This window comes from Pleurodeles waltl, chromosome 6 (assembly GCF_031143425.1).
Source record: "Pleurodeles waltl isolate 20211129_DDA chromosome 6, aPleWal1.hap1.20221129, whole genome shotgun sequence".
Taxonomy (NCBI): Eukaryota; Metazoa; Chordata; class Amphibia; order Caudata; family Salamandridae; genus Pleurodeles; species Pleurodeles waltl.
In genome coordinates, this window is record NC_090445.1 from 870,099,388 (window position 1) to 870,122,926 (window position 23,539).

General features: G+C 43.8%; 1 protein-coding gene across 1 annotated transcript in view; it reads right to left on the minus strand.

The window, feature by feature from the left end:
• Positions 1 to 17,664, minus strand: part of SFRP5 (secreted frizzled related protein 5) — a 135,803-nt gene extending 118,139 nt beyond the window's left edge. Inside the window, exon 1 of the mRNA XM_069239637.1 lies at positions 16,732 to 17,664. Within this exon, the coding sequence (XP_069095738.1) occupies positions 16,732 to 17,254 (523 nt within the window). The 5' untranslated portion in view covers positions 17,255 to 17,664. The remainder of the gene's footprint in view (positions 1 to 16,731) is intronic.
• Positions 17,665 to 23,539: the final 5,875 nt, after the last annotated feature.

Consider the following 23,539-nt stretch of genomic DNA (forward strand, 5'->3'; position numbering starts at 1 on the left):
TTGTATCTTAAACTTCAGATGAATGGAGGTGTTAAAGAAAATGCTTGTTTTTCGTACCATCATTCTCTGCAGAAGCTATGTGATAAAATGCATTACTCTGAATCAGGGAGGTCGTTTCGGTAAATCCTGAGGCATCCACGGCCTACTTGGCAGCATGAATTTGTTAGACACTGGTGTTTTAGTGAGTGGGCACAATAATATTTCAAGTGGATTGGCCAACGATTTTGATGTCAGGAGACCCCCATGGATCCAGGGGGCACCCTCTGAATAGGTGTGCACACACCAGAAATTATGGTAAGCCTAATTTTGTGTTAGGTGGACAATTCTCGACACCGCAAGATGATTATAATGCTTGAGTGTTAAATACAATCAGGTCAGTTTGACAGAAGTGATATTAATGGGACTTAGATATTTGTAATGTACCCGTATGATACAGCAAGAGCAATTCCAAGTTGGCTTCATGGTACTGGAGAGAAGCCGTGGTAGCACAAGAAGAGTGGTTAACATTAGGAAAGAACCACGTCTTTTGTATAATTTAACAGGTTCCGTTTTTTTTCTAGGTAATTGCAGAAATTGGCTTCCAGGGTAAAGCACTGCACAAAAAAGGTCCAAACCAAAGGGAGATCTTTTTATGCTAGGGACTTGAAACCGTGACTGCTCTTCAGATCTCAGTTTTAGGCCTGGGAATTAGAGCTGCTGCTGTGATCAAAAAGGATCTATTGGCCGTGGATTTTAGCTGAGCTTTTTGAGTCACCCGAATATAAAAGGTTCTCCGATCCTAAAGCACAAGAAGCAGATTACTACTTAAAATGATGCTGAAGAGGTGAGCTATTAGAAGAATAAATTGCTTCATGGACAAGACAAAGTGAATTAAAAATAATGTGTTCCTTCACCAGCAGCCAGTGTAAAGAGGCAAAAATAGATGGAATAGAATTCCTGAAGCATATGCCACAGGCCATTCCGGATTGCCTGTAATTTTTGAATTAAGTAAGAAGGTAAAGCTGAATAAATAGCATTTCAAATATCCAGGCATGAGGATATAAAGGCATTCAAAACTTGGACTTTTCCTGCAGGGCTGAAGAAGTAGAGTATCTACCTTAGGTTATGCAAGGGGAAGAGACAATATTTCACAGTCTTGGACCCATGGCCTGCTCGAGTAAGAACTGAGCCAATTTTCACTCTCAACTTTTTCATCACATTCACTGGATGAGGGGTCGTACAAGGGGCTGGACTCAGCGAGGAAGGCCAATATATAATGTTTTAGAAATTCTGGAGATTTACTAAACAAAGAGTCTCAATATGGTTCCCATTAAGTTTTAGAAGGTTTTTGCTCATCAAGCATTACACATTAGAAAGGCAGTTGTGCAAATTAGCTGCCACCATTTGGAGTTCTCTTTCAAGTTTAAAAATAAACTTGGTATCATCTGCATATACAGAGAAATGAAGCCCAGAAGCCTCAATTAACAGGGCCAGTGGAGTCAAATAAAGATTTTTTTAAAATCAATGGATATAGAATAGGAACCTGAGACACTCCTCAGGGGCATGATCTTTCCGAGCACTCAAAAGTGGTACAAACCACTTGAAATAATCTTGGAGCTAAAAAATGAAAATAACAAATTTAAAAAAAATACAGTAATTCAGGGTATTGCCTTTCTGGTTATACCAAGTTCAGAGATCCTAGTAAGAAAGACATTTTTAAAAATGGGGTTTTTATTTGACTGGGGTGTAAACCTTAGTCAAACAGCAACCACCATCCTAGTCAGGATAAGTGTCAGGCAAACCCTAAATTAACCTTTGCTCACCCTCTAGTAGCTTGGCACAGAGCAGTCAGGCTAAACTTAGAGGCAGTGTGTAAAGTATTTGTGCAACACTTCAAACAGTAAAACAGTGAATACATCACACAAAAAGATACCACATCAAGTTAGAAAAATAGTTCTGGCTTAGATAATTAAAGCACACCCAAAATGACAAAAACACAGTGAATATAACTTGAGATATTGATTTTTATAGCTTTTGAGTGAAAATAGCACTAAGAAGCATAAAACGCTAAAATGGGTTATCTGGTTGCACCGGACCAGAACAAAGTCAAAGTTTAGGCCAACTGTGATATACTGTGGGACAGCTACAATAACGTAGTTAGGCCGGCTGAGTCTTTATATGAAGTTGTGGAGCATTGCGTGGATTTGGGTCGAAGATGCGTCACACAGCAGAGGCGACCCTCCGGTTCTAAGATTCAGCGAAGCTGTGGTACGAGATCCTGTAGCGTTGACATTGAGGATCCTGTCAATGGTGCTTTAGATGTAGACTGGTATCAAGGGTGGATTACACAGTCTAAGTAATGCGCCAGCTCTGATGAGGAGGGAAGCTGTGATGCAGAGTTTTGTTGTTGAGGCTACCATCGATGGAGATGTGAGAACTTTGTGCTGGAGAAAAGCATTGTACAGTGATGATTCGAAAGGTGATGTATCGGGTCCGATTCATGCAGCAGATGTGCTGGTTCTACTCAAAGATGTGCTGTTCAACTAATGCGATGCATTGGTTAAGCAGTGGATGCGTTGGTTTTGCTAGAGCAAACAATACAGGCCCACTTACAAGAGTCTAGGACTGGGGTGGCACCACTTGGAAGGGCAGGCTCACAGATTACAGAGCCCAGGTGCAGTAGCAGATTGGTTGGAAGTCGTTTGTGTCCCTGAGACTTCAGATCAGGCGGCCAGCCAGCTAGCTCTTGGAGTCACTCTTGGGTTCAAATGATGCAGGTCCAGTTATTCTCACCCAGGCAGTGGAACAGCAGGGAAGCACACCAAGGCAGGAAGGAGTCCAGCAAAGCAGCAGTCAAGCAGAGTGGCAGTCCTTCAGCAACACAGCAGTCCTTTTTCCCGGCAGAGTAGTCACAGGTCCAGAAGTGTACTGAAGTGGTGGTGTCAGAGGTAAAGTACTTATACCCAGTTGAGCCTTTGAAGTGGGGGAGACTTCAAAGACAGGCCTTTGAAGTGCACAGAGGTCCCATCCCTCCTGCCATACCTCCAGACTCACTACACAGGGTTATGCATTCCTTTTTGTGGGTACAGGACACAGCCTATTCAGATTTAAGTGAGGCTGTGCCCAGCTCCTCCCTTCCCGGATGGCCAATCAAGTCAGACCTAAGCTCCCATTGTGTGTGGCTATCCAGAGGAATACACAAAGCCCAGTTGCAACCCACCCTAGACAAGTGATCAGAGACAGGCAGCAAGTACCAAATGGCTAATGTAAGAAAGTATCAACTTTCTAAAAGTGGCATTTTCAGAATTCCAAAATAAAATCCGAATTCACCATAAATTGTGATTTTAAATTGTGATTCAAGAAACATCAAACTGGGAAAGTTGACCTCTTCCAGATTGTGAATTACATTTATAAGCTGTAATAAGGTAATACCAATGTATTTTATGGGAGAAATAGACTTTGCAGTAGTGAAAAGGACTTTTTCACTACTAGGATATGTAAAACTTAAAGGTACATGCCCTGCCTTCTAAGTACATCCCCTCCTCTTCTCTGGGTTGTCCAGATCCTACTTTATGAGTGACACATATGTATAAAAAGGGAAGGACTGGGCCTGGAAAAGGGTTATTTTGCCAGTTTGACACAGCAATGTAAAATTGCACCAAAAGCCTCTGCAGTGGCCTGAGACATGGTTAAAGTGCTACTTAAGTGGGTGCAAAAATCAGCTTTGCTGACCCAATAGTCGCATTTAATTTATAGGCCATGAGTACTTTACTTGAAACTTACAAGTAAATTTAATGTGCCAATTGAGGATAAACCAATGTTACCATATTTAGGAGAGAGGGCACAAGCACTTTAGCACTGGTTAGCAGTGGTAAAGTACACAGAGTCCTAAAGCCAGCAAAAACGAGGTCAGGAAAGTGGAGAAGGTATGCAAAAAGTTGGGAGAGAAGACCACCCTATGGCTGTCATCAGGCCTAACAGACAGCATGAGTGGCAGTTTTAAAAGCTGCTGTTAGATCCAATAGAAGCAATGCAGTAGGAACACCAACATCAGCAGTTTCCAGTAGGTCATCAAGTACTGAAACAGCAGTGAGTTCCATAGTAAAACCTGCACAGAAACCCAACCTTAGAAGAATATAACAATTTGTTGCTAGTCACAGAACTTTAGATTTCCTAACAGGACACTTTTACCAATAATGTAATGCGAAATTGCAGGTGTGAAATAGGTCTGTAATTGGACAGTAGACTGGAGTAAGAAACTGTTCCTTCAGTCATGGTAATGACAAACCTGTAAGTAAATGTTGATTTCAGTCGCCATATAACCTCACAGATTAAGCAGTGCTTTAAATGGGCCGGTACTCTCCGGTACGGAGTACCGGCACTTTTTTATTTTGAGAGGGAGAGTACCGGCATATCTCAAGAAAAACGTAATACTTTTAATTGGAGAGTACCGGCACTTCTCAGAAACAAGCAGGTACTCTATTACAGAGTACCTACACTTCTATTTTTCCATTTAAAGCACTGCATCTCAGCAACTTGAGGCAATTTCATCTCCACATCATTGGTGCTTTCATCTCTCACCTCAAGTACAAGACATAGGTCAGGACTACAAGTTGAGTGGGTATTGGTCCATTATCCTTCCTCTCGTCTCCCCGATCTTACTGATACCACTGGCAATCGTAACTTTGGAGGAATGCTGACGATTATGGCATTTGGGAAATAACAAGCAGGAATCGGTGTTTCCTTGATGAAGTAGCATGTTTTTGTTCAGCGTTTCACCCAAAAATGTCTGCATATTTCAGGAGATGAAATCTCTGGGTAGATGGATTTATCTCATATTAATGATGGGGCTGGTAATTCCAGTTACCGGCCCGTCAGGATACCTGGAGCACTCTGAATAGGGCCAATACTGCCTTGCTTTTAATCCTTTTTCTCTGACTTGGAGCAATACAGCGAAGTCAAGCATAAATAACTGGTGGGGTTTCAGCACACTCGGACTGTAGCATTTTCAAATAGCTGCAAATGACCTTGTTTATGCTTTAAGCAAGGCCAAGTAAATAATACTGCAGTGTCTCAATATGTAGTAGGTCATAGTGTTAATAATGCAGAGATTAATTTACTTCAAAATGTTGAAGTGGAAAAATCAGGACTCTGGGGCTATATTTAGCTGTAAAACTGAAATCAGGGTTTAGTCACAAGTATGCCATTAGCGTGACTTATGTTGGGAAAGATCCCAAGGTACTAGGCCAAAACTGACCGGACCACTTTTGTGTCTCATAAAATGGGAGCAGAATCTATGGGACATATTTAGGAGAGGCTTGCGCTGCCAGAGTGTCACTTTTTTTGACACTTCGGTGGTGCAAGCCTCTCAAACATATCTATGAGGGCGCGCAAAGCCACTTTGTGCGGCTGTGTATGGCCTCATAGATATGGGGTAAGATAAAGGAACGCAAGCCACTGCATTGCCCTACGCCTCCTCAGAGCAGGCTTAACAAGGAAAAATATTTTCATTTTTCCTCGTTTTTTCTCTTTTTATATGTGCTACATTCTGCAGCACACATAGAAATAAGTAAAACGGCTCTCTGGTTTGTTTTTGTGGCGGAAGGTGTCCATCCCTGCACAAAAACAGTCCTACATGCAATGCAGGTGCCTGCGTTGGCGTTAGGCAGCCAATTGTGTGCCAGCGCAGGGAGAAAGGAATGCATAGTATTTTATAAATACGCTGCATTCCTGCAGGCAGCACTGCAAAAAGACTTGTGGTGCTGCCCTATGCCAACTCCCCATACATATAGGCCCAGGTCTTTACCCCTCCTACTTCCAGCTGTTTATGGCGCATCTAGGTGCCCAGCACGTGGCTTGTTAGCAACACCGGAAATGATAGATTGTAGTTCCTATGTCCGTTTCCACCTTCAACACCAGCTCTGAGCTAGCAGCCCATATATGGAACAAAAAGCTGAGCAACTAAATTATCTGAACCAATGGGCTTAGATACAGTGTAAACAGAGATGGGCAAATTATTGAGCCCTGAATAACCCCACATAATACAGGCCATGCAGAAGAGTAATTAAAAACGAAATGGCTCCTGTTGAGACGGGTCAGACACAAAGTGGTGATGCATGTGATTAGGGCTTTGCATTCCAATCGTAAATAACAGTGATAGAAGGGGATCATGACCTAGTTTGGTGCACTAGCATGAAAAAGGAAAGATTGATACCCCAGGAAGTTCAAGAGAGATTCCAGAGATCTCTCCAAGCCACAATTTCTGTTCGCCACTTCTTTTGAAGCCCAGTTGAACATCAATAAACGTTGGTGCCACCATAAAGAAGTGCAAGTTATGGTGGCACTGCAGGCTCATTACCAGCCATGGTCCTTTGGTAGCTCAGGCTGGTCCTCTGAATTCTTGTGAGAATTACGCTTTCGTTGTTGGTCGAGGTCAGCTCAGCTGTAGGGCAGGTTCTCTTCTTGGGTTATCCTTCAAAGACGTCTCAGCCAGCAGTGCTTGGCTCTGTCTGTTTGGTGTCAGGACAACTCTGCTCAGGGCCACCCAGATCCTTATCCTCCAAGGAAGGGAGCAGCAGCTTTGTCAGGGCCATTATGTCCTAAGCTTTAGTCTCGAGCAGAAAAGCAACACGTCCATTCCTAGCAACATCACCTCAACCAGCTAATGGGACACGTTTCCTTATAAAATGTAAGTGAGTACAAAGTGCTCTCTGTAAATATTTACCACTTATGGGAAATTGAAGAGGATCTGCCTGCCAGGAAGTCAAAACCCAGCAGGTCTGTGTAAGACCTTCAAAATTCAGTTTCTTAACCAATCCCTGCTAAGGGCTATATTCATCAGCATTCTCAGTGACTTCGTGAATGATCAGATGAATGTGTATTGGCAGGTCATGGCTCACATTTCGAAGGGGTTAGTGGTCTGTTGCAGGCAGCAGAAAGATATCCCCACAAAGGCAGTCAAAGCTGTCTTATTGAGGTGCAGTTGTTGGGCATATTTAATAGCTGAACATGTACTGGAGCCAAGAAAGCAGACATAAAAAGAGGTTTCAGGAGCATAAACCACGGTGGTTGCTTCAAGAACAGGAAAATAAGAATAGCTTAATCCTGAAATGCATGCGACTCCGATCATGTACAATAGAGTCTCCTTAAAGAGAACTCTGTTTAAACAGCACGAGTGCTGAATTTACCCAATGTGGCACAGTAAAAAGAGCACATTTTGCAGAAAAAGATGTGGGACTAAGCATGATTTCCACAAGATGGCCTGTAGGTACCTTTGTCAGGGGTAGCTGGTAAACAGGTGTGGAACCCTACAAATCTATCTGCTTTCACTATCATCACTGCCACCATAAACCGGCATCATTCAACTATTGACAGTATGATGACAATTATTGGCATAGAAGGCATGATGGCTCTTACCAAGAGCACGTGCTGCCCCTAATATAATAGTGGCGATTCATTACACATTATGGGGGTGTGGGCACCTTCTAGACCAGTGGTTCCCAACCTTTTCACTTCTGTGGACCCCCACTTTATCTTTACGGGAACCCGGGGACCCCCATTGAATCCTTATTGGAATCCAAGGACCCCCTAATGAGTCATTACTGAAAGCTGTGGACCTAATCAGTTAGTATTATTTAATTTTCTAAGCAGTCGCGGACCCCCTTAGGAGGCTTCGCGGACCCCCAGGGGTCCCCGGACCACAGGTTGGGAACCACTGTTCTAGACAACAGTTCTCACTCCTGGTGCTAGAAATGGGGTCTTTGGTTGACAGTCAGGTTACCCCCTGTTCAAGCAAGGACCCTCACTCTAGTCAGGGTAAAAGAGAATCACCCTCAGCTAACCCCTGCTTACCCCCTTTATAGCTTGGCAGAGCAGTAGGCTTAACTTCAAAGTGCTAGGTGTAAAGTATTTGTACCAAAACACACACAGTAACTTAATGAAAACACTACAAAATGACACAACACAGGTTTAGAAAAATAGGAAATATTTATCTAAACAAACCAAGACCAAAACGACAAAAATCCACAATATAAAGTCAAGTTATCAATAAAAATGCACAAAGAGTCTTTAAGTAGTTTCAAACACACACTAACACTGTTAGCGTGAAAAAGTACCATGGGTGCGTCAAAAATAACCCCGCACGGGCGAGTGCGCATCAAAAAGGGCTTGTGATGCGTTGATTCCACTCACGAGGTGGACCTTGCGCCATTTCTCCTTTTGCCGGGTTGGACGTGTGGTTTCTTCTCTCCGCAGGAGAGCGATGCATCGATCTCATCAGCACTCTCGGGTCCGGGCAGGCCTTGCTTTGTTTTTCCATGCCTAGCGGTACTTGTGTCGGAAATCCCGCTGCACGAATGATCCGAAAACCCTGGGTTGTGATCTCCCAGCCTCCGTCAGCGATGCTGCACGTCGTTTCTCCTGCTCTGTGCGTCAATTCTTCAGTCGCGTTTCCAGCGAGCATCGATTCTCAGCTGCAGAGCCTTTGGCGCGTCGTTTCTTCAGCCGCAGATCAGAGTCGAGCCAATCTTTCCCCCCACGGCACTCTGTGCGTGGATTTCCTTGTCTTTAGTCTGCCAGCTTCTCCTTTCAGAGTCCCAGGAACTGGATGGGCACCACAGGGCAGAGTAGGAGTCTCTCCAGAGACTCCAGATGCTGGCAGAGAGAAGTCTTTGCTGTCCCTGAGACTTCAAACAACAGGAGGCAAGCTCTAAATCAAGCCTTTGGAGAATTCTTCTCAAGATGGAAGGCACACAAAGTCCAGTCTTTGCCCTCTTACTCTGGCAGAAGCAGCAACTGCAGGATAACTCCACAAAGCACAGTCACAGACAGGGCAGCTCTTCAGCTCTTCTCCAGGCAGAGGTTCCTCTTGTTTCCAGAAAGGTTTCTGAAGTCTGTGGTTTTGGGTGCCCTTGTTATACCCAATTTCTCCTTTGAAGTAGACCTTCTTCAAAGTAAAGTCTCTTTTGAATGTGAAATCCTGCCTTGCCCAGGCCAGGTCCCAAACACTCGCTCGGGGTTGGAGACTGTATTGTGTGAGGGCAGGCACAGCCCTTTCAGGTGTGAGTGACCACTCCTCCTCTCCCTCCTAGCACAGATGGCTCATCAGGATATGCAGGCTACACCCCAGCTCCCTTTGTGTCACTGTCTATTGTGAGGTGCAAAAAGCCCAACTGTCAAACTGACCCAGACAGGGAATCCATAAACAGGCAGAGTCACAGAAATGGTATAAGCAAGAAATATGCCCACTTTCTAAAAGTGGCATTTTCAAACACACAATCTCAAAATCAACTTTACTAGAAAATGTATTTTTAAAATGTGAGCTCAGAGACCCCAAACTCCACATGTCCATCCGCTCCCAAAGGGAATCTACACTTTAATCAGATTTAAAGGTAGCCCACATGTTAACCTATGAGAGGGGCAGGCCTTGCAACAGTGAAACATGAATTTAGTAATATTTCACTGTCAGGACATATAAAACACATTACTATATGCCCTACCTTAACCATTCACTGCACCCTGCCCTTGGGGCTATCTAGGGCCTACCTTAGGGGTGTCTGACATGTAAGAAAAGGGAAGGTTTAGGACTGGCAAGTGGATACACTTGCCAAGTCGAATTTACAGTTAAAACTGCACACACAGGCACTGTAGTGGCAGGTCTGAGACGATTACAGAGCTACTTATGTGGGCGGCACAACCAGTGCTGCAGGCCCACTAGTAGCATTTGGTTTACAGGCCCTGGCACCTCTAGTGCACTATACCAGGGACTTACTAGTAAATCAAATATGCCAATCATGGATAAGCCAATTACATACACATTTTGTAAAGGAGCACTTGCACTTTGGCACTGGTTAGCAGTGGTAAAGTACCCAGAGTAACAAAAACAGCAAAATCAGAGTTCAGCACACATCAACAACCTGGGGAACAGGGGCAAAAAGTTAAGGGAGACCACGCCACGGATGAAAAGCCTAACACCTGGCATAAAGAAGGGCCTGGAATAATGTTTGTAATTCTGTTCGTCCTATGGGCATACATGGCATGATGCTATTCACCTCTGGAATACCGTTGCCCCTGGAACACAAGTGGTAATTCCAGTCATATTGTGAACACCTAGGGTATTTTGGTCGTGTAATCGTTGATATGTGGTGTGGATATCTGGCATGCAATGGTAATAAATGGACATATATGACACAACCTGCCCATTAATGACAGTAGGACTAATGAGTATTTGATGACGGTAACACACTGATAGTTAAACAACCAAACGTGTACTTACTAAAAATTAGAAATCATAAGTTATTTTCCTGAAAATGTATTTTGGCTGGAAACAATTCAGTTCATCCAAAATTAAAAGCATGTTTTTGATAGCAGAATGTGATCATCTCCAGAAACTGATAAGCTGGAAAAATATTGCATTTCCAAAATTGTTTCTCCTGAGCCCATCAGTAGAAACGCCATGTTTCATGTCTGAAAAATGTTTGAAGGCCAAGGGATGTTTTTTTCGCTTTTTTTTCCTTTAAGGCTTTAGTAACATGGTCATTCTTTGTAGTGAAATTTAGTTCGCTAACTCTTTTTACATCTCTTAACTGCTTGAAATGCCTTAAAAATGAAGGACTGGAATATGTCAGAATACTGCATGACGAGGCAGCCAGAGACTAGGGTAGCTGGTGAGACAACGCCAGGGGTCCTGGTGAATATTTACCATGCCAGATGACAACTATTTAAGTTGTTATTCTTGGCCTTCAATGAAAGCCATCCAAAACCTACTAAGATCAATGTTGCACACAGAAAAAGCGTCTAACAAACGTATGGAACCTAAAACAAACATTAAACAATTGAAGTAGTCTCGCACCATATTCTCAATGATTAGCACATAGGCAAAGCCCTAATTTTCTGATATATAGAGCGTTGCAAAATTGGAGTTTTGTGAAATTTTGCGGAAAAGACATGAAAAGATACTTATAGTGTAAAGTGTGTTTGCTGAGTAGCTTGTGTGACTTTTTCACACGAGTGCATACTTCAGGTAAATAAATAAAAAAATAAACTCGAGATATCATCAAGAGTGCTACGAGCAGAAAATGTATTTCCGCGGGACACCCCCTGTGTGAATCAGTCTCTCTTGGACAAAAATTAACTGAAATAGCATAAAGCGAAATTTAGATAAATGTTGTAAATTTCGCAGACATAATTTCAATGTATTCATTCCCACGTCATTGCAGCATATGAAGTGTCTGTGTGATCGGGGTCACCGAGTCTGCAGCCCTGCAAGGTTTACCGGGCCCATAACTGATGTGCTGCCCCAGCCCAGGTTTTGTCTTTGAACTCTGTGACTTGTAGTTTGTTTATTCCATTATTTAAAAAAAAAAACTACAAATCCCATAATTCACACAAAAATAGTGGAGTTAAGCAGCACATCATGCATGGGCCTGGGAAACTTGGCAGCTATGACTCTGTAAAGGCATGCTCTGCCCCTTCTGAGTGCAGCCACCTTCAGGCCGCAAGTTCAGCCTCAGTGCATCCGTATTGTGAAAAGCAGCTCCTTCAGAAGCATGTGTGTGCAACCACCTCTGGGGTTGTGTGCATATGTGTCCTCTGTACTGCACCCGTGTAAATGGTTGGCTCTGCGGTTGCTTACACAGCTAAGAGCTGTATTATAACATGCAATATGCGTGCGCATTATAACATACGTCTTCAATGCACAACACGTAGTGCAATACGTAAGAGTAAAGCATATGCATATGCTGCAGGATGCACGGTTATGAACAGGGCCAGCTTTATTGTTGGTTGTGCTTGGTACAACGCTCTTTGTTAGCGACCCATGACTCCCTTCTCCACGGTTTTTCTCACTAACACCCTCCAATGGTGCCCCTCACCTCTACTTAGCCCCTCTCTTACATGTATTGATATTTAAGTGCTTCTTATTCCAGTGTAGACTATCAGAGCTCTTTACATCACAAACATATTATATAGGGACACCGAAACATAGAAGAGTGTAAATTAATGTATAGGAAATGTTACTTAAGACAATGAGGAGTCACACCACACTGGTAGGCATTATACGTTAAGAGTCACCCATCCCCAGAAGTGTGTTAATTAATGTATAGGAAGTGATACTTAAGACAATGATGAGTCATACCACACTGGTAGGCATTATACGTTAAGAGTCTCCAAGCCACAGAAGTGTGTAAATTAATGTATAGGAAATGCTACTTAAGAAAATGAGGAGTCATACCACACTAGTAGGCATTCTACGGTAAGAGTGTTTAGGCAGGAGAAACAAAGGGGCGGATTAACTACATTTTTATGATGTGCAGTAATGAAAGTAACTGTGTTGCGTTGCATGAAAAGAGAGGGCACAACACCTCCATATCTACTAAGATATGGTGCTGTTATTCTCTTCTCCAAGGCTGCCGTACAATAGGCTGCCTTGCGCCAATCTATTATGCACAAGTGTTTGCAAGATGCGAAACTTAGGGTCCCCTCCCAGCACAAGATTCTATGACTTGTAGATGTTTCAAAATGTACCACTTTGTATGTGTGTTGTACAGTGCATCACACATGCAAAGCTGGAGAGGTTTGGGGAAAATAAATCTTTACTGCATATTTATGCTTGCCTTGAGGAGGTGGAAATTTTTCACGTCAATGTCTTTCCATTAAAATTAGTAGACAAAGATTAGCATCAAAATCTGTGGGTCAGTACATGGGAACGTTCGTGTACAACCCATGGGATGCCTCCCTGACGTAGAGTAGTGCATAGTGGCACTTTCTGTTACTTTAGGCCTGCTGTTCAACACAATGCAGGATTTCCACTGGAAAGAAAGCCCCAAAACAACACTTTTGTGATACACCCAGGCACAAATTTTTAGTAAATTCATCCCATAACTTTAACACAATGATCAGAGTGTCACATCAATAGAATTGTATTGCTGCCCAAAGGAACTCTTTAGCAATCTAACATTAATGAAAGATTTAGGGGGAAAACAAAACAGTTCTAAACCTATGCCTTTCCATTTGCATGCAGCATTTCGATGTCATGTCAGAGGTCATTTTGATACATTAGAAGAATTATTACTAATTAACTCCAACTACCAAATGGATACGTTATTGTGACAAAAGGAATAACCCATTGAGCTATTGACATAAATACTAATTTGTGATATGCATTTCACACTTGTGCTTTACAGCTGGAATATTAACCCTTTACATCAAGAGTCAAAACTGTCACTAGACAAGTGTCTCCTTCAAATGCATTAACCATCAGAGTTATCAAGCCATTTTAATAATCCCATGGAAATGCTGCACACACAAAGACTTCTGCAGACTGCTCTTATCTGGGTTCGGCCTGTCATGGAGGAGGAGCCAACTTGACCTTGGCACCCAGTGCAAGGTCACCAGTCGCATCGCCCTAGAGCCTGCACTGGTTATGAGCTTGCTCGGACAAGACATCATTCTTTGGGCCATAAAGCCACTGAATGGCTCTCTATCAGCGGTACCACCTCAAGGAGGCCGCATAAAATAGAACCGTGGAAGCTGAAAGATCATAGGGGGAGTAGGGATGTCCAGTTCAAACGCCTGTATTGGCCAGCTCAGATAGCTAAAATCTTATGCAGTTTTCTCCTACTTTCTGACTGGCTACAGAAGGTTTATCTGAAAAAGGGAGCCAGAAAACAGGTTGGTGACTTCTTAGACAGAAAATGGTGTGGTGATGAATGTTGTTAGCACTCATCTTTGCCTGATACCGTAACGCTGTGGGTCGAAAAATGATCCAAGTCCACTAGTCGTGTTAACTAGAGATGACAGCACACTGCGACAGTCGGATAGCTTGAACAATGCTGATGAAAAAATCCCAGACTTCCTCCCTAGGGAGGTTGGTGCCAACAGCTTGAATAACGTGATGGTAACGAGCTGGCTTCGGTGCTCGCTCAACACGACCTGACTTCGTGCACGCTCAACGCGACCTGAAAGTACCGTGGCGCTTAAAGAACAGTTTTTATGATTACCCCTATGTGTGATACTCATTTTATCAAACTCGTGGGAAGACAGCGGCCTGTCCTGCCTCTATTAGAAAATATGTCTTACAAGTCACATATATCTACAGCACAGCTCAGAGTGACCACACTGTTATAGGAAAATGTGGTCCTATTTGTCGAGTGTTGCAATAACTCGGGCGAAAGAACAAAATGTATTCGGACAAATGATACCGCATGCTTCGTACCGCTGTCCTAAAGCAGAATTAATATGCGAGCTCCTCTTCTCTGGTCTACACAGTGAAGCCATTGTTCACTCATCTACTCACTCACATTCACCGGCACATAACAGAGCGCATATGAAACACTTAAGTGGTCTTGTGGCACTATTGTCATACAACCCATTTTTATTGTTATCATACTCCATGGCACTAATTTTATCAACCTCAGAAGGTTGAAGGCCTGAGAGAGCTCACCAGATTTCAAATCTGTGACCACAGACTCAAACAGAGATCACTGAAGTGAATGCATAAGTCCCTCAAGTAACCAGACCTGGGTCACCCACTTGCTCACTCACTCACTCACTCACTCACTCCTAAGTCTTGGCCTTGCGTGCCAGGTGTGAGGGCGCTGTGCCCACATCGAGGTAAGAACTGAGCTGATAGTGCCCCAAGGGAACCTCTTGCTGTAGCATTTTGGTGCTTTCCTCTCTAAAACATGTAGGCCATCCTTTACTAAAGTGTGTGCTGATGTTTGCACAACTCAAAAGACAGCTGAAATGCACTTACCACATTAAAGGACCGTGTGCAGAGAGCACAACTCCGAAACATGGAGAGGCAATTACTTACTGCCTGAAGCCCCTACACTAATTTGGTGATTTTTGGAGTTAAAGTATGCACTGTAGATAGAAAAAGGAAATGCACAGACCCCTTCGGAGTTGGTGCAGCCCATACAACAGGGTCATGATAGGGCTTTGAAGGATCAGAGCTATGCCAGTTATCTTCAGCTTCAGCATGGTGCTGAGGGGAGTGGTGGTCGGTTCCCACAACCTCTTCACCTGCAAGTACCTCAAAACTGTAAACAAAAATTATATATATATGTGCCCTGTCTTGTTAGTAACAAAGAAAATTGTGGCACAGTTGCCGTTTGGTGTAGAGTTGCTTGCACAAGGTCTATGGGTGTTTAATTCACCAATGTATACTGTAGATATACTCACTCATACCAACGAAATCGCTCAACCACTCTTACCAACTCACTCCCTAGCTCACTCTAGCATTCTCTCGCCCAATCACTCACCACCTCACTAGTGGTCTCGGCTAAACCAAACACTCCCTGCAACTCAAAGATTAAGCACCACCAACATCTAGGGCCTCATTAAGAGTGCCCCACATCAGCACACAGTAAGTTTGCCAAAGGTTCCTTTAATTGAGTGGGTATGGAGTTAGCAGGTTTTACAGAGTGGAACTGTGAGCTTCCAGTGAGAAAGTTCAAGCGAATTGGTAATTTGGGGGCCGATTTATACTTTTTTAGCACCGCATTTGCATCATTTTTTTTAAGCCAAAGCAGCTCAAACTTACAAAATTTGATTATATTTTGTCAGTTTGCGCCGCTTTTGCATCACAAAATGCCGCATATGCGGCGCTAAAAAAGTATAAATCAGGCCCTTGGCTTTTATTCTCCCGGCAATTCTATATTCTTCCCTTCAGTTTCCTCCCAGAGATTTCGGGCATTTTTGAACTACAGAAATGTCCGTAGGAAATAGGACAGGGCTGCTTTGTTTCTATGGACAGCACCATTTCAGATATGGCTGATAACAGGGGGTAAAATATTCTCACTCTGGAGACAAATGTAAATGCGCAAATGCACATTTGCAAAACAATTCTGTATGGGGGATTCTCAACTTGGAGAAATAGTTTCACGCATACATTTTATGCATTTGAGCGCTCTTGACGAGCAACAACTATCACAGTTTTTCAACAATAGTCCTGCATTTTTTCGAGAATTCCATTAGAGTTGGAAATTACTTCAAAACTTAAGGATAAACCTACAAGTGCTAATGTTTGTCATTTTTCTGCTGCCGTTCACTAGCCAGGCCATGCATTTGCAAGAATGCTTAGAAGTGAATCAGTGGCCCAATTAGCTAAGCTGGGGGCACATGTACCCAGCCAGTTTGCAATTGCAAATCTTGTGATTTGCAAACTCACATGGCTTGCAACCGCGAAATGTTTTTTTTTCTGTCTACTAACCCCATTTTATGAGTTGAAAAGCCTTTCAGACTCCAAAATGGGTTTTGTGATCCATTCCTCACCAGAGTTAGGAAGAGGCATGGAAGGGGCGCCTCCTCCTATATGCGAGTCTCTATGGCACATATTATCTGTTACGGTTGCCCCATTATGCACGAGAAAGCTACTGAGCTCAATGCCTTTAGTTTTGGTTCCCTACGGTGAACATATGTTCACCAGTGGTCCAAACCACATTGGTCACAGTGTCCTTATTTCCACCGGTACATCCACAAATAAATACGACACACGAAACCATAAAGATACATCCATTCCTTGTCTCTTTCGAAAAAGACTGCAAACTCCATAGTTAATTTTACGAGCGCTCACTGCAGCTTCCCAGGCTACATTGCTACCGTATCACACCCTTTAACATGCAACGTACCTTATTTTGTGCAACACCAAAAGCACTGCAATCGGCTTTGAATCAACGAAAATGCGTCATATAAACGATCATTGCCATTACTTAGCATACATCTATGCCCACTCGTGATTTGGTGAGGCTGTACCTGGAGGCGGCGTGACTTGCTTGTTGCCGAACTGCACCGCGATGCACAGGTCGTTGTCCAGGGGGAACTTGCTGCAGCTGAGCATTTCGGGCCAGGGGAAGCCGTAGGACTCCATGACGGGCGCGCAGCTGTCCCTCACCACCTCGCAGAGGGAGCGGCAGGGGTAGATGGGCCGCTCCAGACAGACGGGCGCGAACAGGGAGCACAGGAAGACCTGCGTGTCCGTGTGGCAGCGCTTGGCCAGCAGGGGCACCCAGCTGCCGGCCTGCTGCTTCACCTCGGGCAGGCTCTCGTGCTCCAGCAGGTTGGGCAGGCGCATCTTCTTGTAGCCCACGTTGTGGCAGAGCTGCAGGTCGCTGGGGATGTCCACGCACTGGCTCTGCTTGCTGTAGAATCGCCCGTTTTGGAAGTTGTCCAGCTGCCAGCTGTAGTAGTCGTACTCCTCGGAGGCGGCGCACAGCAGCAGCCCCAGCAGCAAGGGGACAGAGTTCACCCAGGCCGCGGGGCTCAGTGGCCGCTGCATTGCTGGCACAGGCAGGGGAGACCCAAGGGGGATACCGGCCCTCTCTGCTGCACCACAGGGATGCTCCTACCAAGAAGCCGGGCTTCACTTCTACCTCAAATGCAATCGCGCATGCACCAATCCCTATCGCCTTTTATTGTTTAAAACAGCTTCTCTCTAAAAACATCTCACTCTGGGAGGATGCCGGTGCTGCAGGGAGAGCCAGTGTGCTTGCACCAGCAGTGGCCGAGTCTGTGCTCGCTCCTGTGTGGCCACGCTCCTTACAGAGTCCAGGAGATTGTAGCACCACCCACCTCTTAGTTTTACAAAAAAGCCCTGGAGGATTAGCCGGCAGCCAATCTGCACCGGCCAAGCCCCGGCCACTCTGACTCCACAGACCTCCTCTGTTCCTGAGTCTGCAGTCCTTCTGTGGAAGACTGACTGCCCAGAGCCCGACCAGCCCCCTCATGCAGCTGGCCGCACCTACATTGATTTCACCTGTCGGTGGCTCTGCGGTTCACCTTCTTCCCCACCTCTTTGGCTTTATTGTCGTCTCGCCCCTTCTCTTTGCTTTTTTTTCTCTTCTACGTATAGACTTCTTTTATCGCTTATTTTGTCTCTGCGCTTCTGTCTATCGGATGTTTTTCAACCAACGATAGATAGTAGATGATGCATTTTTAATGCCAGTTTAATTTTTATTTTATTGTTGTTTGCGAAATATTTGCGTAACTTTTAAAACCAAACCTAACATTAGATGTTGTACATTATTTTTTAAATCCAAACAGTGCGTGTCAAAGTGAGAAATTGCACAAACACGCTTTACGTTTGCTCCCCGATCTTGTCGCGTAGACAGACGTCTGGAGTACGAATTTGCACGGGGTGTTAATTCGCATTTGTTATTGAACAGACACAAATGACACCTGGCCTTCTTCAGACGAAATCAAGAGTTAAAAGGAGGAGACCGGTTGGAAAGCTCGACTTACTGAGGCACCTCACGGCCTGCCCTCTGGTCTTTCCTTTCTGTCTACCTGCTGCTGCTCGCGAACGGTATCTTCCCGAAGTGCGTTTCGAGTCTCACGTGTAACATGCACCAAGCTTACACGCACCCAGTGAGCCTTGCTGCTAGTAATCTGTCTGCCAGCGGCGCGGACGACTGCTGATCATGGAGGGCAGGCTCACGTGCAGTGGCTCAGAGACGTTCTAAGGCCCCCCAGAATTTCAAGGGCCCCCCTTCATAGAGCCAAGCTCTGCTCTGCAGAGTCTCTTGCCATGATGACCTTGAATACAGTTTTACACAGATTCTTTTAAATATCGGTTTCCTTTGTTTTATTTATAATGTAGATGAGGAGTGAGAGTCTACTACAGCCGTTTTGCAGAGAAATGTAGTGGTTATGTTTTATGCAACATCCATAAAAAGTTTCTTTCAAATCAAAAGAGGTCCTCACAAATGAGAAATGGGAGGGTGTCCCAGATATTATTTTCAGTAATACTTGTGAACGTCTGCTATGTTACACAATTGAAAACGTACGTCACTGTCCCTTAATATTGGATGTAAACACTTTTAGAGTTTACAGGAGTGTGCCTGTGCACTGTCAGTGACCTGGCCAAAGAGGGCATTAAAGAGCTGCTCCTGGATCATAAATTCAAAACTGTTCCAAACAGGGCCCCCCAAAATCGTTAAGATGTTCCTGCGCTGGGAGTCTGGCTGATGCTGCCGTCCAGACTCACCAATAGCGCGCGCTGAAGGAGCCTACCTATCACCGGAGGGACACAACCCCAGCGAGCCATTGCCAGCCTCCCGGTCGCTGCTGGACTCTACCCGAGTCCACGATGACAGCCAGTGACCGGAAGTGTCTGTGAGGCCTACCTGACTGCACGCTGCTGGGCCCCCTCTCTCTGCGGAGCCTGACTTGGCAAGGCCTGTGTGCAGCTGCAGTGAAACGCGTTTCCCCGGAATCCCTGAAGGATAAGGCACACAACTACTGCAGGAAGTTATGCTGCTTGCGTCCAGCTGGCTGGCAAGGCGATTGTCCAGAAAACCATTGACACGTTAAGAGGCTCAAGCCAAAGTATATAAGGCACGCACGTGAAATATTTAGAGTTTTGGCACACTTCCATAATGGCCTGGAACCGTTTTGAGAGTAAGGGAGCTGATCAGTGAGTGACAGCAGCTCACACAATACTTAAAGTTGTGAAAAATCTAATGCTACTTAGAAAACAAGTGCACCTAATGAGTATTCCTGTTTAGTGGAAGGCAGGAGAGGAGCTCCAACAGTGCATTTTGGAGCACATGTTAATTAATATTATCATGTTATCCGCACTACAGCTGTACTTACTGGGTGCAGTATTACCTCCTGACATACCGTGGGTCTCACAGCAAGTGCCACCATGTTTCAGTGTTGCTGATATTTATTGAAATACTAGAAAAGTTGTTTGTGAACCAACCAGATGTATTATGTAAATCATAGATATACTGCAGCCATCTCCTTTCAAACTCTTTTACCCCAGCAATAATGTCAGCAGGGTCAAGTCACAAAATGTAAAGAAAGACAAGTAGCCACAATGTTAAAATAATAATTAACAGCTGGTTAGCCCAGGTTGACAGCTTGTCTTTGAAAAATCATTACATGTTGCAAGGAAAACACATAAAGGCCTCTTTATTGTTGATGTAAAAAAATATTGTGTACATATCCTGTATTTCTAAAGCGAACATTCAAGGGTACATTGGCACTGAAATAGCAGATGGTTATTGTTACCCAGCTCAATGGTACTCATTAAATCGACCTCTGAAGAATGAAAAAGCTGGGTGGATCTACCAGGGTTTGAAAATGTGACCATGAAGTCAAAGTAGCTCGCTACAGTAGATGCAATAGCCCACTACACCTCCCACTCCCACTGCAGCACCTCTGACATTCCCAATTCCAGCACCAGGGCTTCCAGTATGATGAAGTAGTATTAATTTCGATATGAGTAAACTGACATTATTTAAACATCTACTTGCACAGTGTGCCATATTTTGGTCAGATTTGTTAATTTGCCATACAATTAATTCGGATCAGTAACGTCAGAGTAACGATAATTCATATTTTCTTTTTTCAGACTACTTCAGCCCTTGTTTGGAAAGCAGATGTTAAGTGTAATATATATATGAGCTATATTTGGGGTAAAGTACCCTCTGCTGTGCATTATAAGGATATTGAAAGTCACAAAGGAGTTCTATGACCATATAGAGTAACTAGGCCGGAGGTCGAGTATCTTTGGTTCGGGAACTTTGAAGTGACTTGCAATATCCCTATCATGTATTGCAGAGGGTACTTTATTCCTTATAGTACATGGCCACACCAGCACCTTTCCCACCACCCACTTAGAGTCATGCTGCAAAGATCTTTCATATGGAAGCGAGAGCAAGTTTGCCACCATAAAGAATAAAGATAGAATCTGTAGTGCAAAATTAAACACATCAACATAGCTGTTACATATTTGTTGCAAAATGATATTTGTAACATTTTAATACCAGTCATTTAAAAAAAAAAGACACAGTAGCAGATTGTAACTTTTCTACAATTACCTAAAGAGTGCAAAAAATTAACATGTTGCCATTAATATCTCCTTCCTGCTTATCACTATACAACAAAAAAAACAGAGAAGAATAAAGATAAGCCATAGTTGGTTTACCTTCTTTAAACACCTGCTTTAATTACACCCCATGACCGGACCTGCCTTTCCCATGGCTGCTGGCAGCAGGCATTGTGATGTCAGAACTCTACTGTAATAAGATATTACAGCTGAGCGGCTACGTCATTTCTTTATAATTGGTGACTGAGTGCTTCACAAGTTGCCAGTAGGTAGTTATAGTTAGGGCCTAGTTTCCATAGAAAAAGCATTTTTTGACTTTCCTATATCTTTGGCACCGTTTGACCGATTTTCATAAAATTGTCCAAAAAGTGTTCCAGAGAATCTTGTTGTACATGGGAAGTTTCGGGATGATCTGTAAAGCGAGGGCCGAGAAAAAGGGGTGGTAAAGAAAAAGGGCGTTTTCCACTATAATTCGCATAGGGATTTTGAACATGACTGAAGTCCAAACGGCTGGACGGAATTACACCAAATTTGGCAGAATGATAGCTTTAGGTCCAGAAATAAGCCTTTTTTGTTGTTTGGTGTAAATCAGTTCAGTAGATTGGAGATATTACAAATAAACCAAATACATAAATCTGGAGTCACAAACACTTTGCAAATACAGTCACTGCATATTTGCGAATACTCACACCACAGAAGGGCACTGGTTAGCTGGCTGCATCCTGAGCAGGATGTTGCGGCCACCATTTTATTATACGGGGGCTGTTCCCAGGACATAAAAAGAAATGTGTGAAGGAAGATATAAGGGGCCAGTGTCAATGTATCCTGTCTCCATGGTTTGTGTAGAGGGTTCATTGGTGAAACCAGTATGGGAATAATATTGAAAGAAATGTTTTTTTCTCACCATACAGGGTATTCACGAATCCATCGCGATGCCCAGCATGGATTCCCTGTGTAGCGTTGCAAAGAATTCACGAATATTGAAAAAAAGAGCAAAACAGATATTGGCAAATTAATTAACCCACTCAGACACTCACACACGCACTCACAGACCCACTCAGACACTCACTCACCTACCCACAGACACACTCAGACAGTTATGCACAAACTCACTCACCCACTCAGACACTCACACACCCGCTCACAGACCCACTCAGACAGCCATGCACCCAATCACAGACCCATTCGGACACTCGTGCACCCACTCAGAGGCCCACTCAGACACTCATGCACACATTGACATACCTATGGAGACACTCATGCATCCAATCACAGACCCAATCACACACTCATGCATCCTCTCAAAGAGCTATTCGGACACTCATGCACCACTCACAGACCTATTCATACACTGACGCACCCATTCACAATCCCAGGTAGACACTTACACATCCACTCATAGACCCACTCAGACTTTCATGCACACAATCACAGACCCATTCAGACACTCACACACCCACTCACAAACCCATTCAGGCGCTCATGGACACACTCACAGACTCACTCAGAGACTCATGCACTCACTCACAGACCCACTCAGAGACTCACACACCCACTCACAGACCCACTCATACTTTCACACACAGGTTCACAGACCCACTCAGACTGTCACATACTCACTCAAAGACCCACACACACACTCACACACCCACTCACAGAGACACTCTCTCACCCACTCTCACTCCGAGAAGCACCCTCTCACACCTACTCTCACACCCCTACAGACTCTCTCACGCTCACTCTAACATCCATATAGACCCTCTCACACCCAGACACACACTCCCACACCCACTCTCACACCCAGAGGCACCCTTTCACATCTATTCTCACACCCAGAGAGACAGGCCCTGCGGCCAAACCTTGGCCATGCACGAGATTGGGTGTTTATGAGGGTTGGCCGCAGGGTAGGTCCTGCGGTGTAACCCCTTGGACGTGTACCCAGTGGTTGGATTACCATATAGTAATCAAAATTACTTTACGTTAAAAAAACATAGAAACTCACAGAAAAAAAAACTTTACAGGGAACTTATAGTTAGGAAGTAGAATAAAAAAACATAGAAATACACTTAAAAAAACAAAGGTTACAGGGTCATTATAGTTAAGTTCTGAATTTATTTGCACAAAACCATAGAAATTCAGCAGTTATAGGTAGAATTATGCCAAGTAACTATAACATGTGCCATAAGGTAACTAGCACTCATGACAACTTTCATAATGTCAATAAAAATATCAATGAAACATTATCAGTCAAATTATTGAAGAAAAAAGTTTGCATGTCGGGGCGTGAGTTATAGTTACCTTAGGGCGTTAATTATAGTTATTTGAAATAACTCTAACTCTAACTGCTGAATTTCTATTGTTTTGTGCAAGTAAATTCTGAACTTAACTATAACATCCCTGTAAACTTTGATTTTTTAAGTGAATATATATATACATATATATATATATAAATATATATATACACTCCTCGGCCACAGTCCCCCCATTTTGTATTAAAATGTAGCTGACATTTGGTTGGGACAGCGTGTGTGTCTTTAGAATGGTGAGCACATTGTCGACCGTTTTTTTGTGCTTTTTGTACCAACTTTTGCTGGTGTGATTTACCTGCAATCTAATCTTTTTTCAATAAACAGCAGCCGATGAATCTATCGAGAATAAGTGGTTGTTTGAGTATTTTACCAGCTGGTATTGAATGATGTGCAGCCCTTGGTGTGCGATTTAAATACACCA